This window comes from Pempheris klunzingeri, chromosome 17 (assembly GCF_042242105.1).
Source record: "Pempheris klunzingeri isolate RE-2024b chromosome 17, fPemKlu1.hap1, whole genome shotgun sequence".
Taxonomy (NCBI): Eukaryota; Metazoa; Chordata; class Actinopteri; order Acropomatiformes; family Pempheridae; genus Pempheris; species Pempheris klunzingeri.
In genome coordinates this window covers 17361182-17378485 of record NC_092028.1, presented here as the reverse complement: position 1 = coordinate 17378485, position 17304 = coordinate 17361182, and the positions used below count along the sequence as shown (strand labels likewise).

General features: G+C 42.8%; 1 protein-coding gene across 1 annotated transcript in view; it reads right to left on the bottom strand.

Moving 5' to 3' along the window:
* abca3b (ATP-binding cassette, sub-family A (ABC1), member 3b) overlaps positions 1 to 17304 on the bottom strand; it is a 31874-nt gene that overhangs the window by 5867 nt on the left and 8703 nt on the right. Inside the window, exons 5-24 of the mRNA XM_070848003.1 lie at positions 17015 to 17180; positions 16035 to 16294; positions 15836 to 15952; positions 15315 to 15435; positions 11837 to 12010; positions 11553 to 11734; positions 9836 to 9982; positions 9161 to 9290; positions 8915 to 9069; positions 8368 to 8523; positions 8062 to 8272; positions 7784 to 7934; positions 7084 to 7182; positions 5601 to 5799; positions 4635 to 4941; positions 4277 to 4544; positions 3553 to 3757; positions 3252 to 3471; positions 2256 to 2414; positions 1463 to 1635 (exon numbers count right to left, since the gene is read on the bottom strand). Coding sequence (XP_070704104.1) covers positions 1463 to 1635; positions 2256 to 2414; positions 3252 to 3471; positions 3553 to 3757; positions 4277 to 4544; positions 4635 to 4941; positions 5601 to 5799; positions 7084 to 7182; positions 7784 to 7934; positions 8062 to 8272; positions 8368 to 8523; positions 8915 to 9069; positions 9161 to 9290; positions 9836 to 9982; positions 11553 to 11734; positions 11837 to 12010; positions 15315 to 15435; positions 15836 to 15952; positions 16035 to 16294; positions 17015 to 17180 — 3600 coding nt within the window. The remainder of the gene's footprint in view (positions 1 to 1462; positions 1636 to 2255; positions 2415 to 3251; positions 3472 to 3552; positions 3758 to 4276; positions 4545 to 4634; positions 4942 to 5600; positions 5800 to 7083; positions 7183 to 7783; positions 7935 to 8061; positions 8273 to 8367; positions 8524 to 8914; positions 9070 to 9160; positions 9291 to 9835; positions 9983 to 11552; positions 11735 to 11836; positions 12011 to 15314; positions 15436 to 15835; positions 15953 to 16034; positions 16295 to 17014; positions 17181 to 17304) is intronic.

Here is a 17304-nt window from a genome sequence, read left to right as displayed (position 1 = left end):
AAAAGAATTAATATCATGTATGACCCCCATGAGCTTGGAGGACTGCATCCATACGCCTCAAATAATTTATTGATGAAGTCATCTGGAGTGGCAAAGAAAGCAGTCTTGCAGGACTCCCAGAGTTCATCAAGATTCTTTGGTTTCATCTTCCAAGCCTCCTCCTTCATCTTACCCCAGACATGCTCAGTAATGTTCATGTCTGGTGACTGGGCTTTGATGTGGAGGCTGAAGTATGAGGAGGAGCGCCATCCTGCTGAAGAATTTGCCCTCTCTTGTGGTTTCAAATGTAGTGGGCAGCAAGAATTTGTTGATATTTCAGGCTGTTGATGTTGCCATCCACTCTGCAGATCTCTCGCACACCCCCATACTGGATGTAACCCCAAACTATGATTTTTCCTCCACCAAACTGACTGTTTTCTGGGTGAATCTTGGGTCCATGCGGGTTCCAACGGGTCTTCTGCAGTATTTGCTGCGTTTGGGATGCAGTTCAATGGATGATTCATCAGAAAAATCTACCTTCTGACACTTTTCCTCTGTCCATCCTTTCACCAAGCTGTGGGCCTTTGCAAATGCAACACGATTTTTTTAGTTGCCTTCTGTTTAATGCTGGCTTCTGAGCACTGATTTGGCCATGGAGACCACTGCGTGAGAGAATTCGACAAACTGTTTCTGGTGACCACGGGGTCAATTAAATGATAAAACTCATTGAATGATACAAAACCTTATTTTGGTACAATACACATAATCCAGAGGCCTTTGCCTTTCATATAAGCCATTTCAGTCAAGTTATTATTTGTTGTTCCAACGATATTCCAACGACGTAAGCGACAAGACTTTTGTCAGGGACTGTAGATCTTGGAAGTGTGAAGAGCCTCAATTAACACCTGATTCGCTCTTTTGTCGGATGTGGTCCGGCAGGGACTCAGATAAAACTGATGAACATACTTCTCAATATTCAAGTCAAGACGGTTCCTCTTGATAAAATAAATCAGCCTGCAGGGTTATTAAATGATGCTCCTGCACGTAGGGGGCAGATGATTTGGCTTCTTTGCAGTGTCATGCGGCTTTGACAACTCATAAATCAAAGTGCTAATTTCCAGACCTTTTTAATGAGACAACTGTTTCCATCTGGCATTCCAACAATATGGGAACCAATGCAAGTAGCAGTGTTTCCAACTGTGCCTACTTCAGAGTTAAAGTTTCCTTTTTATGAAGCATTTACGCCATATTGTCCATTCCCTGTACATTTAATTAAATCTGGATCTTCAGAAAGCATTCAGTTTATGGATCTACAACCATTACTCATGCTGTCTTTAGGGACTTCTCTTTTGTTTTTGGTTTCACTGTGAATATATTTAACTACACTTTGAATAGTTTCCCAGAGAGACTTCCTACGCAGTGCAAGCTGTGGTTGCTAGGAAATGAAACGCTGCCTTGTGCATCACTCCAACAATTCATCTACCTGTTTGCGTTTCCTGCCCAGGGAGCCGAGGAGTCGCCGGAGAGTGCGGACACACTGCAGCTCGATGACAAACAGCAGAATAATGAAGACTAGGCCCTGCATTGAGAAGGCCACGAGGAAGCGTCCCACGCCAGGCTCTGACATGGAGAAGTAGTTTGGCTGGTACGTGATGTCTAGAAGCACAAAAACACCAGGTCATGTCAAGTAAATGAAGGTCATAAATATGCAGGGTTTACACAAGAGGTCTGTTAATTTCGTTAATGTTTATTTTGGTAATTAAAAACGGGGGGAAATTGGATTTAACAAAAAATGAATCATACATGAAAACTGGATTATGAGTAAACTATTTGCAGCTTAAACAGTGTATAGTTCAATGTGGTGGTGCATTATGCATCTCATTTGTGTCACAGCCCCACTTTTCTCTTTACTTTTCATTAGCGGAAGTATTTATTGAACTGTCCTTGTCTCAAGAGGACCTCCAAGATTTTAATCAATCTGCTCCACATCTGCTCGATCTGGGTGCCATTTGGTAAAAAACTGGTATAAACTGAAAACAGTGATCCTCATTTATAACATACATCACATTCTTATAATCATTGTCACTATGAAAATGAACCACCACCATTGTTCTAATGCATGTGTAATACTGCACCCACAATATGACTCATCCTTATGATTTTATCTTCTACATCATATATCCATCTCAGATCCTGTACTAGACTACATCTTCATTGTTTTAAGTAATAAGTAATGACCTCTTCATTTGCTGAGAATACATTAAGGCAGTACTTACTTAAGATCTTGCAGAATGCATCGCTGAGAGGAGTGGCGGTGCAAAACGAGATGAATTCGTAGTTCTGGTAGAACTGGCTGAAGGACATGCCCAGGCAATAGTTTGGGAAGATCAGGAAAACCTTATCCAGTAAGTGCGACAAGTTCTGCAGGTTCAGCTCTGGGGGAGGAGTTCATTAGGAGGCCATCAACAGGAATGATGCAGAAACATGACAGTAGAAACACAGGAGGAAAACACATGACCAGTAGGAGTTGCTAGAACATGATCCATCACTGCCTTCCCAAGTAATTTTACCCCTTTGTCCCATCCACACACTGTACAAGATGTGTTCAGCCAAACACAAACACCGTTTCAAACCCTTACAACCAGTACATAACATACTGGCCTGACTGAAGGACACTCACTGTGTGATATAAACAAAAAAACCCACTCATATCATATTTGAGGCCTAGACATTCAAACATTCACAAAATCAAAGCACCAGCGCCTGCATAGAGTTGCATTATAGGTTGTTTGTTGCCACTGTTGCTGGGCTAGTGTGTTACTTAAAGTCAGTTTGTAGTACGTTAATCAGTGAGCCCGAAAAGTGCTTTGTTAGCCTTTCTGATGGCTCATGTAATGTGGTTGTGCTGCTGCTGGTGATAATAAATTCATGAAAAGCGTCTTGAAAACATCTCCCAACGTTCTTCAGGGACCAATTAATCTGTCAAACAGCGAAGAATTACCAGTGTCACACAATGTCATGATGAGGAGCTCAAAACAGGCAGTGTGGGATTTAGGAAGTATTTCATATTTTACTTCTACAATAGAGAAGACTTCAAGTATCAGGACATTCTCATTTTAGGACAGACAGGACTAGTCGGACAGTGTTCCTCATCTTTCTGTCTGAAAAGGTGAGGCTATATCATCCTCAGCATTGTCTTGCATACTGACCAATACCACAATGTCAGACACTTTAAATGTCCATCAGCACTGGAAGCTGGTGTCTCCTCTCACCTGGGATTGTCATGATGGTGACGGCCAGAAAGGTGGCAGTGCCAGAGATCACGTTGAAGATGGTGAGGCGCGTGTAGGCAGTAGCAGCAGTGGAGAAGAAGAAGCTGAGCAGGTACATAAGAGGCACAACGGCCCAGCCATACAGCAGCAGTAACAACAAAACATCGACCAGGTGGTTGTTGTCCACGAAAGCCTTGACCCCGAATGCCTGGAATACCACCTGAGAGCATAAAAGTTAAGGCATGAGACTGTATAATGTTAGCGTGAGTGCCTTTAATCAGACATCAGACATCATACTGACCAGCATGAGGAGGCAGGGCAGCAGGAAGTTGACCAAGTCCCACAGCAGAGCAGAAAACCAAAAGTTTGACAAGTAGACGCCGCTGACCTGCTGCACGTGCTTGGACTTAAGAGAGGACTCTGTTACGAGCAGCAGGGCAAAGGTGCTGGACAGGGAGGCCATGCCGTACATCAGGTTGATAGCGATGGCAAAGCCAGTCTTTCCCCTGCAGATGGAGGAAAAGAATGAGTTGGTAAGGAGAGAAAAAGAGGAGGAGGCGACAAAGGGTTGATGGCAGGATGAAATTTAGGAGAAAGGGTGAGAAATAAAGGTGAGAAATAAAGAAAGATGTGAAATAACTGAAAGACAAACATAAAATACACAATTACTCTCTCTCTTTCCTCCATCACCTTGATCTCCACCTGTTGAAATCCTCACTAAAAAGGTAATTTACCATTTACAAAATTACTTGGGGTTTAAAGCTATACTATAAATCCTTTTTGGGATCCCAGAAATTTACTTTAACCTCTAAGGAGACTTATATGGGAAGATGTAACAGATCACTGGTGTAGAGTATCACCACAACACACAACAAGTGTGTAACAACTATGTTTCTTATAAATTGCGCCTGCCAACAAAATCACATTAAAACTCTTTTCTCTTTACTGATCTCTCCTAATCTTCCCTGTTTACTTCCATGAACTCCGTTTACCGTGAGTGATGTTCCAACCTTCCCTCTACTCACTCTGTGAGCTGGCTCTTGGCGATTTCAGACAGGTTGCGTGGCATGGGGTAATTGCCCGTCTGGATGGAGGCGTTGGGCCCTGCTAGAAGTTTGAACAAAGCGTTGTCCACCATCATGAGCGCTGTGGCGGGTGTATGGTAGCCCTCATTGTTGAAGTAGGCTGTTGCCTCTGCATACTGGCTGCCACGGAAAGCAGCACCAACCACACAGCGCTCATTAAAGCTGCCGCCTTCTTCCTCTGCCTGGGTCAGGATGTAGTCAGTAAAGTCTGATGGGAAGCAGGACAAAAGGGGCATATGGTCAGTAGATACTCAGCTGAGCAGGCAAGCCAAGTCCCTGCCTCTCTCACAATGCTTACCTGTGATGTTGATGAGCTGGCCTAGCTGGGCAGAGAGCTGTGAGCTGTATGTATTTGCCAGAGCAGAGGCCAGGGGACCCGCCCCAGGCTGCAGAGCCACAGGGACCCTGGTGGAACCATAGCGTCTGAGTGCCAGTCTCAGCTGAGGAGCGTCCTGGTGGTTGGGAAAGGTCCGTGCCACAACTAAGGCCACGACAGTGAAGATCAAAGGGACCAGGAACTGAGCCACCATAACCTTCCAGTTTCTCCAGCTGTACAGCGCCCTCTTCAGGAACATGGCATAGAACTGCTGCAGGTGTAGTCTGATCTGATTGGATAAGAAGAGGGGAGCTTGAATGCACGCGATATGAAAGGTATGCAGACAACACTACAAGCATCAGTTTGCTTCCTCTTATCTCGTGTGCAGGAAGATGTTGGAGATCTTTTATCTTTTTTTTGTCTGTTGTGGCCACTGCACTTTTCTTTGCTGTAGTCTGCTGGGGGAGCAGCACTGGAGCCGGAGATGTAAACAGACTCAACAAACTGACAGAGAGGGCTGCAAACTGGAATCATTTACTGAGGTAGAAGACAGGAGGACTGTGAACAAACTGTTAACCATCACGGACGACTCTGACCATCCTCTCTACAACCAGCTGGACAGGAAGAGCACCTTCCCCTGCAGACTGCAGCTCTGCTGTCACAAGGACAGATACATAAAACCATTCCTGCCAAAAGCTATAACTCTTTATAACAGCTCACCTCTGTCGAGCACTAGACACCTCTCTTCCTGGTGTGTCTGTCTCTTTCAAATTACACTCCATCCTGTTACTTATTTTGATTGATTGCAAATTTTGATTTGCACATCAATGTATATATTCCTTCTTTGAGTGTTATTACTTTTTCCTTAAGTGTATTCATTTTATTTATGCTGCTACAATGATACAATGCCCCAGTCTGGGATCCATTAAGTACATCAATCCATCTCACCCCGGTGTTCAGCTTGATGTTGGAGCAGTCCTCTGAGATGAGCGTGCCGCTGTCTGTGAAGTCGGTCACATCGGTCATGCCGCTGATGCTGCTGGCGTCATCTGTGGTCCAGTCATGGGAGCGTCTCTCATGCTGGTACTGCAGGGCTGGCAGCTGGATTGCCTGGATGTCCAAACTAGAATCCACCAACTTTCCCACTCTGAACACACAACGGGAACAAAAGGTCTTCAGCATTGCCAGTGACCAATCAGGGAATAGGTCCATTTGATAAAAGAAATCCAGCAAAAACACTTTAGAGTCAAGCACAAAACTCAAAGATACTTTTAAACGTTGTGTTTTTGTAACATTATATGATGAATTCCATCATGTAATGTATGTAATGTAGTATGATTTCAATTTCGCTTGCAGTAAAAAAATCCATCCACTATTTTCTTGCCTTTCTGCAGCTCTGTAAGATGAAAGGCAGGGCTGCTTGCATATAAGGCTATTTCTGGTCCTTGCAATGAGTAAGACCATTAAAACCATCAAATCAAGGCACTCATACTCAGGAGAGCAGATCCAACCATATTAGACACCCTCATTTCATCAGATGAGGGTCTCATATCTTCTAAAAAAGTCCATCAGTCTCTCCTTTCTTTTCCGTGGAGTTGAATGACAAAATTATGAACAATTATAATTTTAATTTTTTTAGAAAAAGTGGGAACTGTGTTTTAAAGCTGCTGTGTTTGTACTGTGTAAGTATTTGTATGTCTGAGCTCCATGACAGTAAACTGTGATACCTCACAACGTTTAAAACATTTGGTCATCAGATGTTTTAGATCTCTCGATGTACGTAGTTTGCTATTAATGATTACAGTGGAATCAATCATTCAATATAAAAAGATTTACTGGCCGCAGTGTTACTATGTAACTAACAAGGCGTTTTGCTTGGCTGCAAAATACTGTACACCAGAAGGGAGCTACATGACCAAATGTTCAAACAGCAGCTTTTTCCTGTTGCCATGTTTGATGTTTGGTGTGTGGTGTTCATAGCCAGAGCACACTGACGGACTCTCAGTGTGACCTGTAAATAACGAGGCCTGTCAAGAGAAACATTCTTGGCAGTGCCAATTACCATGTCGTACACTCATGCTTGTTGAAGAAGCGTGCAGTGGAAGCGCTCTTGTGCTCGTCGCCACGGATACACAAATCACGATTGTGGGGAAGCAGACAGCAGGGAGCTGGGACCGAGATGTGTGAGCAAAGGACAGAAGGCGGGCTTATCAGCCATGGCACTGGTGTGCATGTCAACAAAACTGAAAATTACTTATTTTTACACTAAAATATGACCTTCTAATTGATTTGATCCTCTTTTTCTTGGATAAAAATATGTATTAAAAAAAGTCTTCCATTGGTACATTGGCTTAAATTGCGTCCCACCTCGAGGCTGATCCTGCTGATACGGAAAATTAGAAATCACATTTGCCAATCTCATTTCACCTACCGGAGGAAAACCTCCTCCATGGTAGTTACTGAAGCACCGTAGCTGGCGATGCCCAGCTCCTCTCTGTTCATCTCCAGCTCAGCAAACAGCAGCTCAAACCTGAGAGAAAACATAGACAAAATGCATCAGGGAAACGGATCACGCACTACATCACAGTGGGACGAATGATCTCACTCGGTATTACAATGAGCTCTTGATGAGCGTAAAGCTGCCAAATCTCACTCTCTACCGCTGTTTTTTGAGATGGAATTATATATTATACCTTTAGTTTTGCCTTAAATCTAGTCACAGAACAGTAATAAGTGCCACTCTAGAGTCTAAGTCCAATTTGTGGGGGGAAAATATTGATTTTCAATATAAGAGAAGGACATAAAGCAAGGTAACAGAAATTATATTATGGTAAAGGAAAAAATAACCTGGAGGGAGAGAGAAATGTTTGTATATTTACCACAGTGATCCCAGTTTTTGCTCAGTGTATATACTTAAGATTGAGAAATGTAATGATGTGATGTATTTTATGAATGTATGGATCCATTTTGGGACATTCTCTAGTTTAGTAACAGGTTATCATTTAGTCGCTATGTTCATCAAGTGTCATTTTTGGTCAATGGTCTTTCTCCCTTTGAGGTCAATTCACTTCAGACTTTCCACTGTGTTATTGTGCCTTTTATAGAAAAGAGAGAAGGCCTAATTGACTCACCTGCTGGTGCTTTCTTTGGGCAAGATGTAGGAGAGCTCTGCCCCAGCACTGCTCTCCATTGTGGCATTAGGAACATACATGTGGACCAGGCGGGTGATCTCTGACACATTACAAAGAGCGTCCTTTACGATCACCATGTGGTAGCCAGCACCTGGAGAGCAGAGGACAGGAAGCGGCTTGTATAATTATTGAAACCATTGTGTATGTTCCCACTATTAACAATTCTCCTGAATGTTCAGGTATCCTCTATGAAGGAAGGATCTCCAGTCTTCGCTCACCATATTTGTTCTTCAGGAAGAGTGGTGAGCCGCAGCACTGCAGCTCTCCTCCTGCCATGATGGCGATGCGGTCACCGAGCAGGTCGGCCTCGTCCATAAAGTGAGTGGTGAGCAGGATGGTGCGACCGCGCTTCTCCCCCTGCAGAAGGTCCCAGGTGGCACGTCGAGCCGATGGGTCCATACCTGATGTGGGCTCATCTAACATCACCACCTGGAGGTTTATACGGTCAGGAAAGGACATGGTTAATGCGGAGGAAGGACGGGACAAAATGAATGAGTGTGAATAATGCTCACGAAATTCCTTACCTTGGAGTCTCCGATGAGGGCAATGCCAATGGAGAGTTTTCTCCTCATGCCACCTGAGAGGGTCTTGGAGCGAGCCTGTCGCTTGTCCTCAAGGTTCAGGATACGGATGATCCGGTCTACCTCATCAGGAATCTTGTCTTTGGAGTAGCCTTTCAGCTGGATACCAAGCAGATAAACACAATGAATAAGTCGCGCTCTCACTCAAACTCCCAGCATCTATTTGACGATGATGTCAACTGAGAGCTGCTGCGGGCCTGAGAGAAAGTGTCGGCACCAATCTTGTTCCACGTGTTCTTCAGTTGAGTGTTTTAGAGGAACTGAGAAAGTATAGCAAGATTGTGGATCTCAGGATCAGGATTGTGGAGATTGTTCTTACACCTGTAAAAGCTACTTTTGCAAAGATACTAATGTTCCGTTTTGATTGACTCCGTCATAGAGGCATTAATTTAACCATATGTTTATTATTGAGGTTACAACCTCAAATCACATAGTAATTGTAGTAGTAGCAGTTTTGTGTGTTTTTAAGTGCATGACTGTGTGTGAGTACCTGTGCGTAGAAGAGCAAGTGTTCCCTGACAGTAAGGTTATCAAACAGCACGTCATGCTGAGGGCAGAGTCCCAGGCTGCGGCGGATCAGAGCCATGTCCTGACAGATGTCGTAACCGTTGATATAGGCCCTGCCACTGGTGGGCGGAAACAGCCCTGCAAGCACAAAGACAATAAAGATTCTTTGTTTTTGATTGTGTGTGTGCGTGTGAAGATGAATATCTGTAATTGTTGCTAAGCTGGTCACCTGTCAGCATGGACAGTGACGTGGTCTTCCCGGCGCCGTTGTGTCCCAGCAGCACCGCGATCTGTCCCTCGAACATGTTCAGCGTAAGATCCCTCACCGCCTGCCGTGTCTTGTTACCCACTCTGAATTCCTGTTGATCGAATAAACCCAAAAAATGTAAATAGTGAATACCTGAGCCAAAACGTATGGGAGCAGAGAGGCCCGGTCACACACATGGGGCCGTGGCCAACAGGGCAGATCTTCTGTCTTTTCAAAGTGGTGGGAATTGAAAACAAACAAACACGTTTTATGGCAGTAAGATGATCAGATTTATGAAGATGTATTGTTTCTGTTGCTTTTTTATTTATGGGAGTCTATTCTGGGATTTTAAGCCTTTACAGAGGACGGCGGGACTTGCTGCTTCTCATTTTCAAACATTTTCCATCCTTTAGGAAACAGATCCCTGAGTGAGACAGAACAGATTTTGCTAAAAATGATAAAGGAGAGTTGGACATTTATCTTGCAGCTAAATGTAGAGAGCAAGACAGTAAAGCAATTTCTAAGGGTTGTTTCATCATTTGTTTCCAAAACTCAAATGACAAAGAAATGAAAAGAACATTTATTATTTTGTCATTAAGAAATCGTGCCTTGTTATGTACTTTTACTACAAACCACAATTACTTGTTTGCTGCTCACCTTAGAGAGGTGTTTAATCTTAATCCCGGAGACTAGACCAGCTGGCTCCTCCTCTATAAATTCCCCTTTCAGAGCCTTTTCTGCATCTTCCTCTTCCTCCTTCTCATTCACCAAAGCCATGCGAGGGCTGCTGCACCAGTATGAAGGCTGCAAATGAGGAGATTGAGAGAAAGCGAGGGGCAGACAGAGGTAGAAAGTGGACTGGGGTGAAACTTCCAACATATTTTCACAAGATATTACACAGAATAAAACTGCATCAAAACAAAAATGCATCATATATTGCACACACAGAAAGAAAGGAAGAAAGAAAGGAAGGAAGGGCTGACATTAACATTGTTCATGTACACTCTACATTGTTTCCTGACCTCCCTCTGGTGCACTTCCTAAGAACCAGAGTCAAACCTCCACTTTCTCCACTGCAGAAACAGCATCTCACACCCACTCACACAATGAATATAAAATGCGTCAACGTCTAATCCACACCCTGCTGGCAGCTTCATGAATTCCTGACTAAATGGGAAATGGGTTAGCGGGTTATCGTGAGTTTATTTTAGTGTGTGTGTGTTTATGCGTGTGAGGTCACGGCATTTGGTGATAGCCAACGACGGCTGGACAGACTCAGACGCTTCCTGTTAGTCTGGCTAGTTGAATCCAAAGACCGATATTCTGTGACCTCAGGTTCTCAATCCCCTCCACTGTCACCGCATCAGAGCCACTTTCACTGACTGCAGCAATTTCTTTGAGGTAATTTTCTCTGACAGGAGACCTCTACCTTGACCTTGCAACTACCTGAAGTGCTGAACGCAACCCGCTAGCAGCATTTGTTTACATGATAATGTATCTTTAACCATAAACCACTCTGTGATAGCCGCGTCTGAAGTGGGTTCAATTCCTGGTAGCAACAGTTCAGGCTTGTTCATTCCTTTTAACAAGCACAATAAACAGTGTTGACATGTGGGAAGCTGGTAAAGGGTCATGTCCTTCTTGCTGCACTAGTAATACTAACCACCATATCCCTTATTTAGATGAATGAGCAAGTATGTGTTAATGTGTCTGCCCCTAACGACACAAAGCTACTGTCTGCATCTATATCCTCATCTATTAACTTTTACCAGTAGGCTCTCCAACGGACTCTGAATATTCGTACAAAATGCTCAGTGAATGATTTTATCAGATTTTTTTTTTCCAGAATATAAATGCAAATTCACCATGTCAAAGTTTCTTGAAGAGATATAAATACCAGCAAGAACTTTTAAGAGATTTTCATCAAGTTTCTGAATATTTTATATCAATGCGGATATCTTATTTAGCTAATTGTGAGTATATTTGTTGGTTATACAAACTATCCAACCTCACAGGTTTACCAGGTATATTAAAACAATATTAAGTAATCCATCAATAGTCTGAAATGTTAAAAGCCTGACTGATTATTATGCTGTCACTGGGAAATGTGATGACAATAACCTACCTGAAGATTAAGAAATATTTTGCTCACATAGAACTTTTTTTTTTTGGTTTATTTCAAGTTGAAATTACTAACTGACAACTTTGTAGAAACTAAAAGTACTGTGAGCAGGGACAAAATCATCAGATACTTGCTATCATCTTAAACATTTGCTCCATTTTTGAAAGCATTATTTGCTCACACTTACATCCCACAGATGTATGTGTGTTTGGTTACACCCCCACTGTGTGAGTGTAAGTGTGAGCCACATACCAGTGCAAAGAAGTAAGACGGCAGAGGCACTCCGTACTCCCCAGGGAAAACTGCCTCCATGTACCAGGCCACCAACCCATACAGCACCGAGTCAAACAGCAGTAAGCCCAGCACCTGGGCCAGGGAGAAGTCATCGTCCACCGTCACTGAGTCAAACATGTTTGACCACTGGATTCCCGTACCTACAGGGGACGAGATACACATTTTTCAAACAGCTGTTTTAAAAGAAAGCCGTGGAAAAATTGTCCTTTACTCTCTAATGTAGCTATAACCTCAAGTCTCACCTTTGCCCTCAAACATTCCTATGAGCTGAGATCCCATGGCCATGGCCACATTGGAGATGAGGCAGGCCGACACCTTCTGGGCATGGCTCAGTAAGTCGTAGCGTGGCCATAGGAACAAATAAGGCAGGTAGCTCATGAAATAGATGAAGCCGCCCGCCGCTGCCGCCACGTTGGCTGAGGTTGGACAGAAAAGAAAAGAATGAGAGGTTGAGGGGATGCTGAATGACAGCAAAACGTATGCAGCTGTGGATAATATGAAGTTTTGACAAAGGGAAAAATAGTGAATTGAACAGTGCGATCAAACCTCCTGTAACTCTGCTGTGACAGCTACAGAAGATGAACAGTGAAGCACCTCAAACACACACCTTTGCATCTGTGGACGTGCGCAAGATAAAAGCTAACATGTAAATCACTATGAGAAGAGAACTACTTCTGCTGCAAAACCCATTTCTCTGACTGACAGAGGAGCTATTGGAGCACTGTTCAAATGAAGCATTCAGGAGGACAAATGAGAGACGGGGGAGAAACGTAGGAGGACAGTAGAGCACTGAGGATGAGGAAGGCACTGAGGAAGACTTTCAGGGCTGTTTTTTCTTGTATTTCTGAGCAGCACAACAGAGACCTCTCAAAAGAGCACTTGTGGCAGAAATTGCGACATGTTAAGCCTGCGTGAAACAGTGCAATCATCTATTCCTAAAAAGTACATCAGAGGAAGTATCCAGCTAAAGAAAGCCAGAATGGAAAAATAGGGCGTCTTTGTTCAAAAATGTCCAAGGAGGGCAGTGAAGGTTCCTCTTTCATCTATAAATCATCATTTATAAAGAAAAACCCTTGAACCTAGCCAGAGTTTATCATATAATGATCTTTTGATGAAGTTCTGTACTTGTGTACAATTTTGAAGTACTTTCACTTTCACTTTGTACTTCGACTCTGATATCTGACAGAAGTGGATACCTGCTACTTTACAAATTGAGATTTCCACACACAAAGCATATCAACAGCTTGAAAATATGTTTGGTAATACATTAAAGTACCTAACAATTATACAAGTACCGCTAAAATGATTAACTGAACAATCAATTATTCAGTTGACAGAAAATTAATAGGCAACTACTACCCTAACTAATTATTTTAGGTCATTGTGACGGCGTTTCTCACCATTTTCATTGTATTCACAAGCCAAACAATCAAATCGACTAATGGAGAAAATTATCTGCAGGTTAATAATCCATAATGGAAATAATCATTAGTTGCAATTCTGTACAAAATAGTTGAAAATTAGCTCCACTTTAACCAACTATAGCAGCAAAATCTTACTTTTACATTAATGTAAGAGTAATAATAATACTCTAAAGATAGAATACTGTATATAACAGTACTACAGTCAATGCATTTTCTGTATTGAGCACTTTTACATAGATTTTCCCGATTATACTTGCATACTTACTTTTTAAATTTTAAAACAACATGATGATGCGGTTTCTCCTGCTAATGTTAAATTCAGCAGCAATTCACACAATTTTAATGAGGCTTTTTATGAGTCAGGCTGGCAAATATTACATTTTGGACAATTATTTATGGACTAAAGCCAGGCTGAGGGTGGATAAAGCAGTGAGAGAAAGAAAGAACACGGCTAGAAATGACACATAAGGTACCTCGCCTCATTATGTCAAAGCAAAATAGGAAAACAGTCTGGGCACGGAGCACATTAGATCACTCACAGATACAAGATGGTGAGCGCACAGACGGATTCAACACATCACCATAAACCAACAAAAACAGAGGCTTTTTTCTCTTCAGCTCAGCCTCTGTGTACAAAATGCTTTTTAGTTGAAAAAAGTCAAACATTATCTACAGCATGTCTGGCAAGTACGTAAACAAGTGCTTATGTGCAGCTACTCTGCAAAAGGCTGCATAAAACCGAGGCCGACAAGCACTCGCAACCTGAGCTGCTTTGTTGGAGAAAGTTGGATGGAGATGGATGCTGGATCTGAATGAAAAGCTTTGAATGAGTGGGAGTGCAAAGAGGGAGAGCAAAGAGGAACATGAGAAGGGGGAGATAGGATTTAAATAGTTTTCTTTATCATCTGTGTTGCCCAGGCCAGACGAGACGCCTTGATTTCACATGGCTGAGGACAGAAAGAGTTCAGAACTACTTCACACGAGATGCTTTTTTAAGAGAACAAAACATATAACATGTCTCTAATCCACAACTCTTCTCTTTGCCATGTAGTTTAAACATGTTTTTTCCGACAGCTGATGTGTCCTTTGTTGCTGCTTTTATGCTACGGAGCAGCTAAGAGGAGGCAAACACTTTTTGACCTACATCTGAGCGACCACGCAGCGTTGCAAATACTGTACAATTCAGCTAAATGCAGCTACCACGCATACAGCACTGTATAAAGAGACTGACAATCACAGAGAACCATAATTATCATCAACAAGCAGGGCTGAGCAAAGGAAAATTTGTGTGATAGAGAAAAAAGGGTAGATCAAGGGGGTCTGGGCGTATGGCTCCCCGTAGGACAATGTTTGAACGATTAAATACATCAATCTGGTCTACTTTGAAGGGAAAATTGAAAGATGAATTAATTATTTATCAAGGCACTGTATTAGCAAGTTAAATTTAAAAAAATGCATATAGAAATGGCACAAAAGACCACCTCATTCTTAAAGCCTGTACATGAGAGAACAAGGCAAGAAAAATCAATCACCCATTAATAGCCTGTTTATTGTCTAGTAGTATTATTACAGTTATTATTATGTTATTATAGCTTTCCACTGCATTTTGATGGCAGTCAATGTTCAGGCACAACAAGCAGAAAAAAGATCACAGCTGATAATGTTTATATTACAATATATTCTAATTAACTTGTACTTTAAACCCTAAGGTTCCTACAGAGCTGCAGCATTCACTTAAAGACAAAACTGAAAACTAAACAGTACATTTAGCCGACTACTACTACTACTACTACTACTACACAGCTTTACTGTTAATGTCTTCTCTGCTCCATCACCTTCACCTGCTTGCTCTGAGCTGCTGTCACTCTCTCTCTTGCTCCATCACACACTCACACTGTGCTCTTCCTTACAGGAGCCGCACTACTCTCACAACACCAGGACTCCATCCAAACTTTTTATGCAACATTTCCAAAATCGGACTAGAATTCATAATTCTAACAATTATGCAAAATGATTGTGGTTAGCTAAAATACTCAGGCAATCATGTAATAACTGTGACAGGCCCTGTGCGGACATGCAGAATTAGAGCTCAAATACAGTTGTAAGGCACTTCAGCTCGCTTTCAATTGAGAATTAAACATAAAACATGAAATTAGAAAAAGTAATTTAGTAGAAAAATAAATCTCTTGCAAAAAAGGCACTTATCTAATCAGAGGCCAAGGGGGCAGGTGCTTGAGCACCATCTGACGTCTATCTGTGCAGAAAGAAAAAGGTGAGCAGAGACAGAAGCACACACCTCGTGAAAAGAAGGTACTGATCATGAAGCTGAAGTTGATGGTGGCCACGGTGAAGACAAGCAAGAAGACGAAGACCAGTGTGGGGTCACTGTAGGTCAGCACTGCTCCATTAGGGCTCACCTAAAACAACAGTGATACAACAGATGCTCAGTTATTTATAGCCTCCTGAAAAATTCACCTATTACTGCACTAAAATGTTGCAGTCACAACATTATTGTTCAGTAACTACACAGTTAAACAGCTTTACACCAGATTTCTGCCTTTCACCCACAGTAGTTCTAAAACCATTGTAAAGTGCTGCCTCTCATGTTAATTAAGTCACACTGTATGAAGCTTTGAGAGCTGCAGCTTAGCTGCATATTTGTACACTGAATAAATACATAGTGAAGGTATTTCCTCTATACACTAATGTAGATAATGATATCGTATTTACTTATCTAGGAAACTGCTAAAATATGTCAAGAGGGCATTACGTGCTGGAATGTGGCTTAAGTCACAACGATTTGTAACACGGGCTCACCTGGATACAGAGGAGCAGAGTGACAAAAAAAACTGAAACAGAGAGGAAGAGGAGGAACATGAGGAACCAGGCGCTCCAGTGGAGCCAGTTGCTGAGACCCATCATCCTCATGTACTCCTGAAATGCACAAGAAAAAGGCAAAGGTTAAGGGCCGGTTTTCATGAATAATTTCAGCCCATACAGAGACACACAAACGCACCTTGAGCTTCCGTTCCTTCTCCTGCACCACGGCTCGTACTATGTTCAGGGAGGTGTAGGTAAAGCTGAGCACCAGTAGAAGGGGCAGTTGGTTCTGGATGGCCAGGATGAAGACATCATATATAAAGGCAGGGTAGGGAAACCGTGACAGGACCACTCTGACCCATCGCAGCAGAGGCGCAGCAGCAGTTCTGTTGTAAGAGTGCATGATGGCTCGGTCCACGGCGTGCTGCACAGACAGGAATCCCTCTCGGTAATAACCTTAAACAAGAAAGCGGAATACATTGAAGAAAATATGTCAAAACCACCATTTTATCAGCATGAATCTGTGTCCAGAAAATAATTTGTGGCACAACCTCACTTACAAAGTGGCCTGTTCTGACTACATGAAAGCGGGTAAGAGGCCTTGAGGAACAAAAGCAGAGCAGCATTTGTGACTTATTATTCATGTGGAGGTTGGAAATCCATATTCATGTGAGTCTAAAAGCTTGTCGGTTCTATTATGCTGTGAGGATGATTTTCTTCTTTTGGAGCGTGGCTCTCTGTCCAATTATAGTTACACTCAACTGTGGAACTTCATTATGACAAAGGCTCTGGGTCTGCTGGGGGACAGCAGAGCATTGTCGCCAATTCATTATCATCGTCACCTAATTTACATATGACAAATCATGAGACCAAAATGAGAAATGAAATGAAAATACTCTGAAGAGCATTTGATGGCTCCTGAACAATGACTGACGCTTTGCAAATAGGCAACAAGTGATGCAAGGGCGCAAAGCATCGTAATAGTGTCAAACCGACACAGCGCTGATCATGCCGATCGTGTGTGGGACCATGGTTGCCATTGGAAACACAGCCTGAGGAGAGGGCTCTCACTCCAGAGATTGTGGAAAATAATCTCTGCCTGTGACGAATACTAATCTTACTAACTCCTCTGAGAAATATGACGCTTTTAGGAGCATTCAACATTCACGCTCTCACCTGGCGTGCCCCCGTCCTTGTCATACTGCTCCCTCGGCCCCGGCATTTGAAAGAGGGGAAAGAGGCTGAGCGTGTGCCAGTCCAGGTCACTGTTCGGGTTCAGCTCTGACTTCTCCCTGGTAGGGGCGTTGCGTGGGGTGAAAGTGAAACGCAGGTGGTAGTTCACCTGTATGAAAGAGTGCAGAAAGAGAATTAAAAAGATCCCCCCATGGTCTGCATTCACACAGATCAGGTGTGTTTACTAGCTTGGCTTCATGAAGTGTCAGTGGCTCTCACTTAGTCGGTTTTGT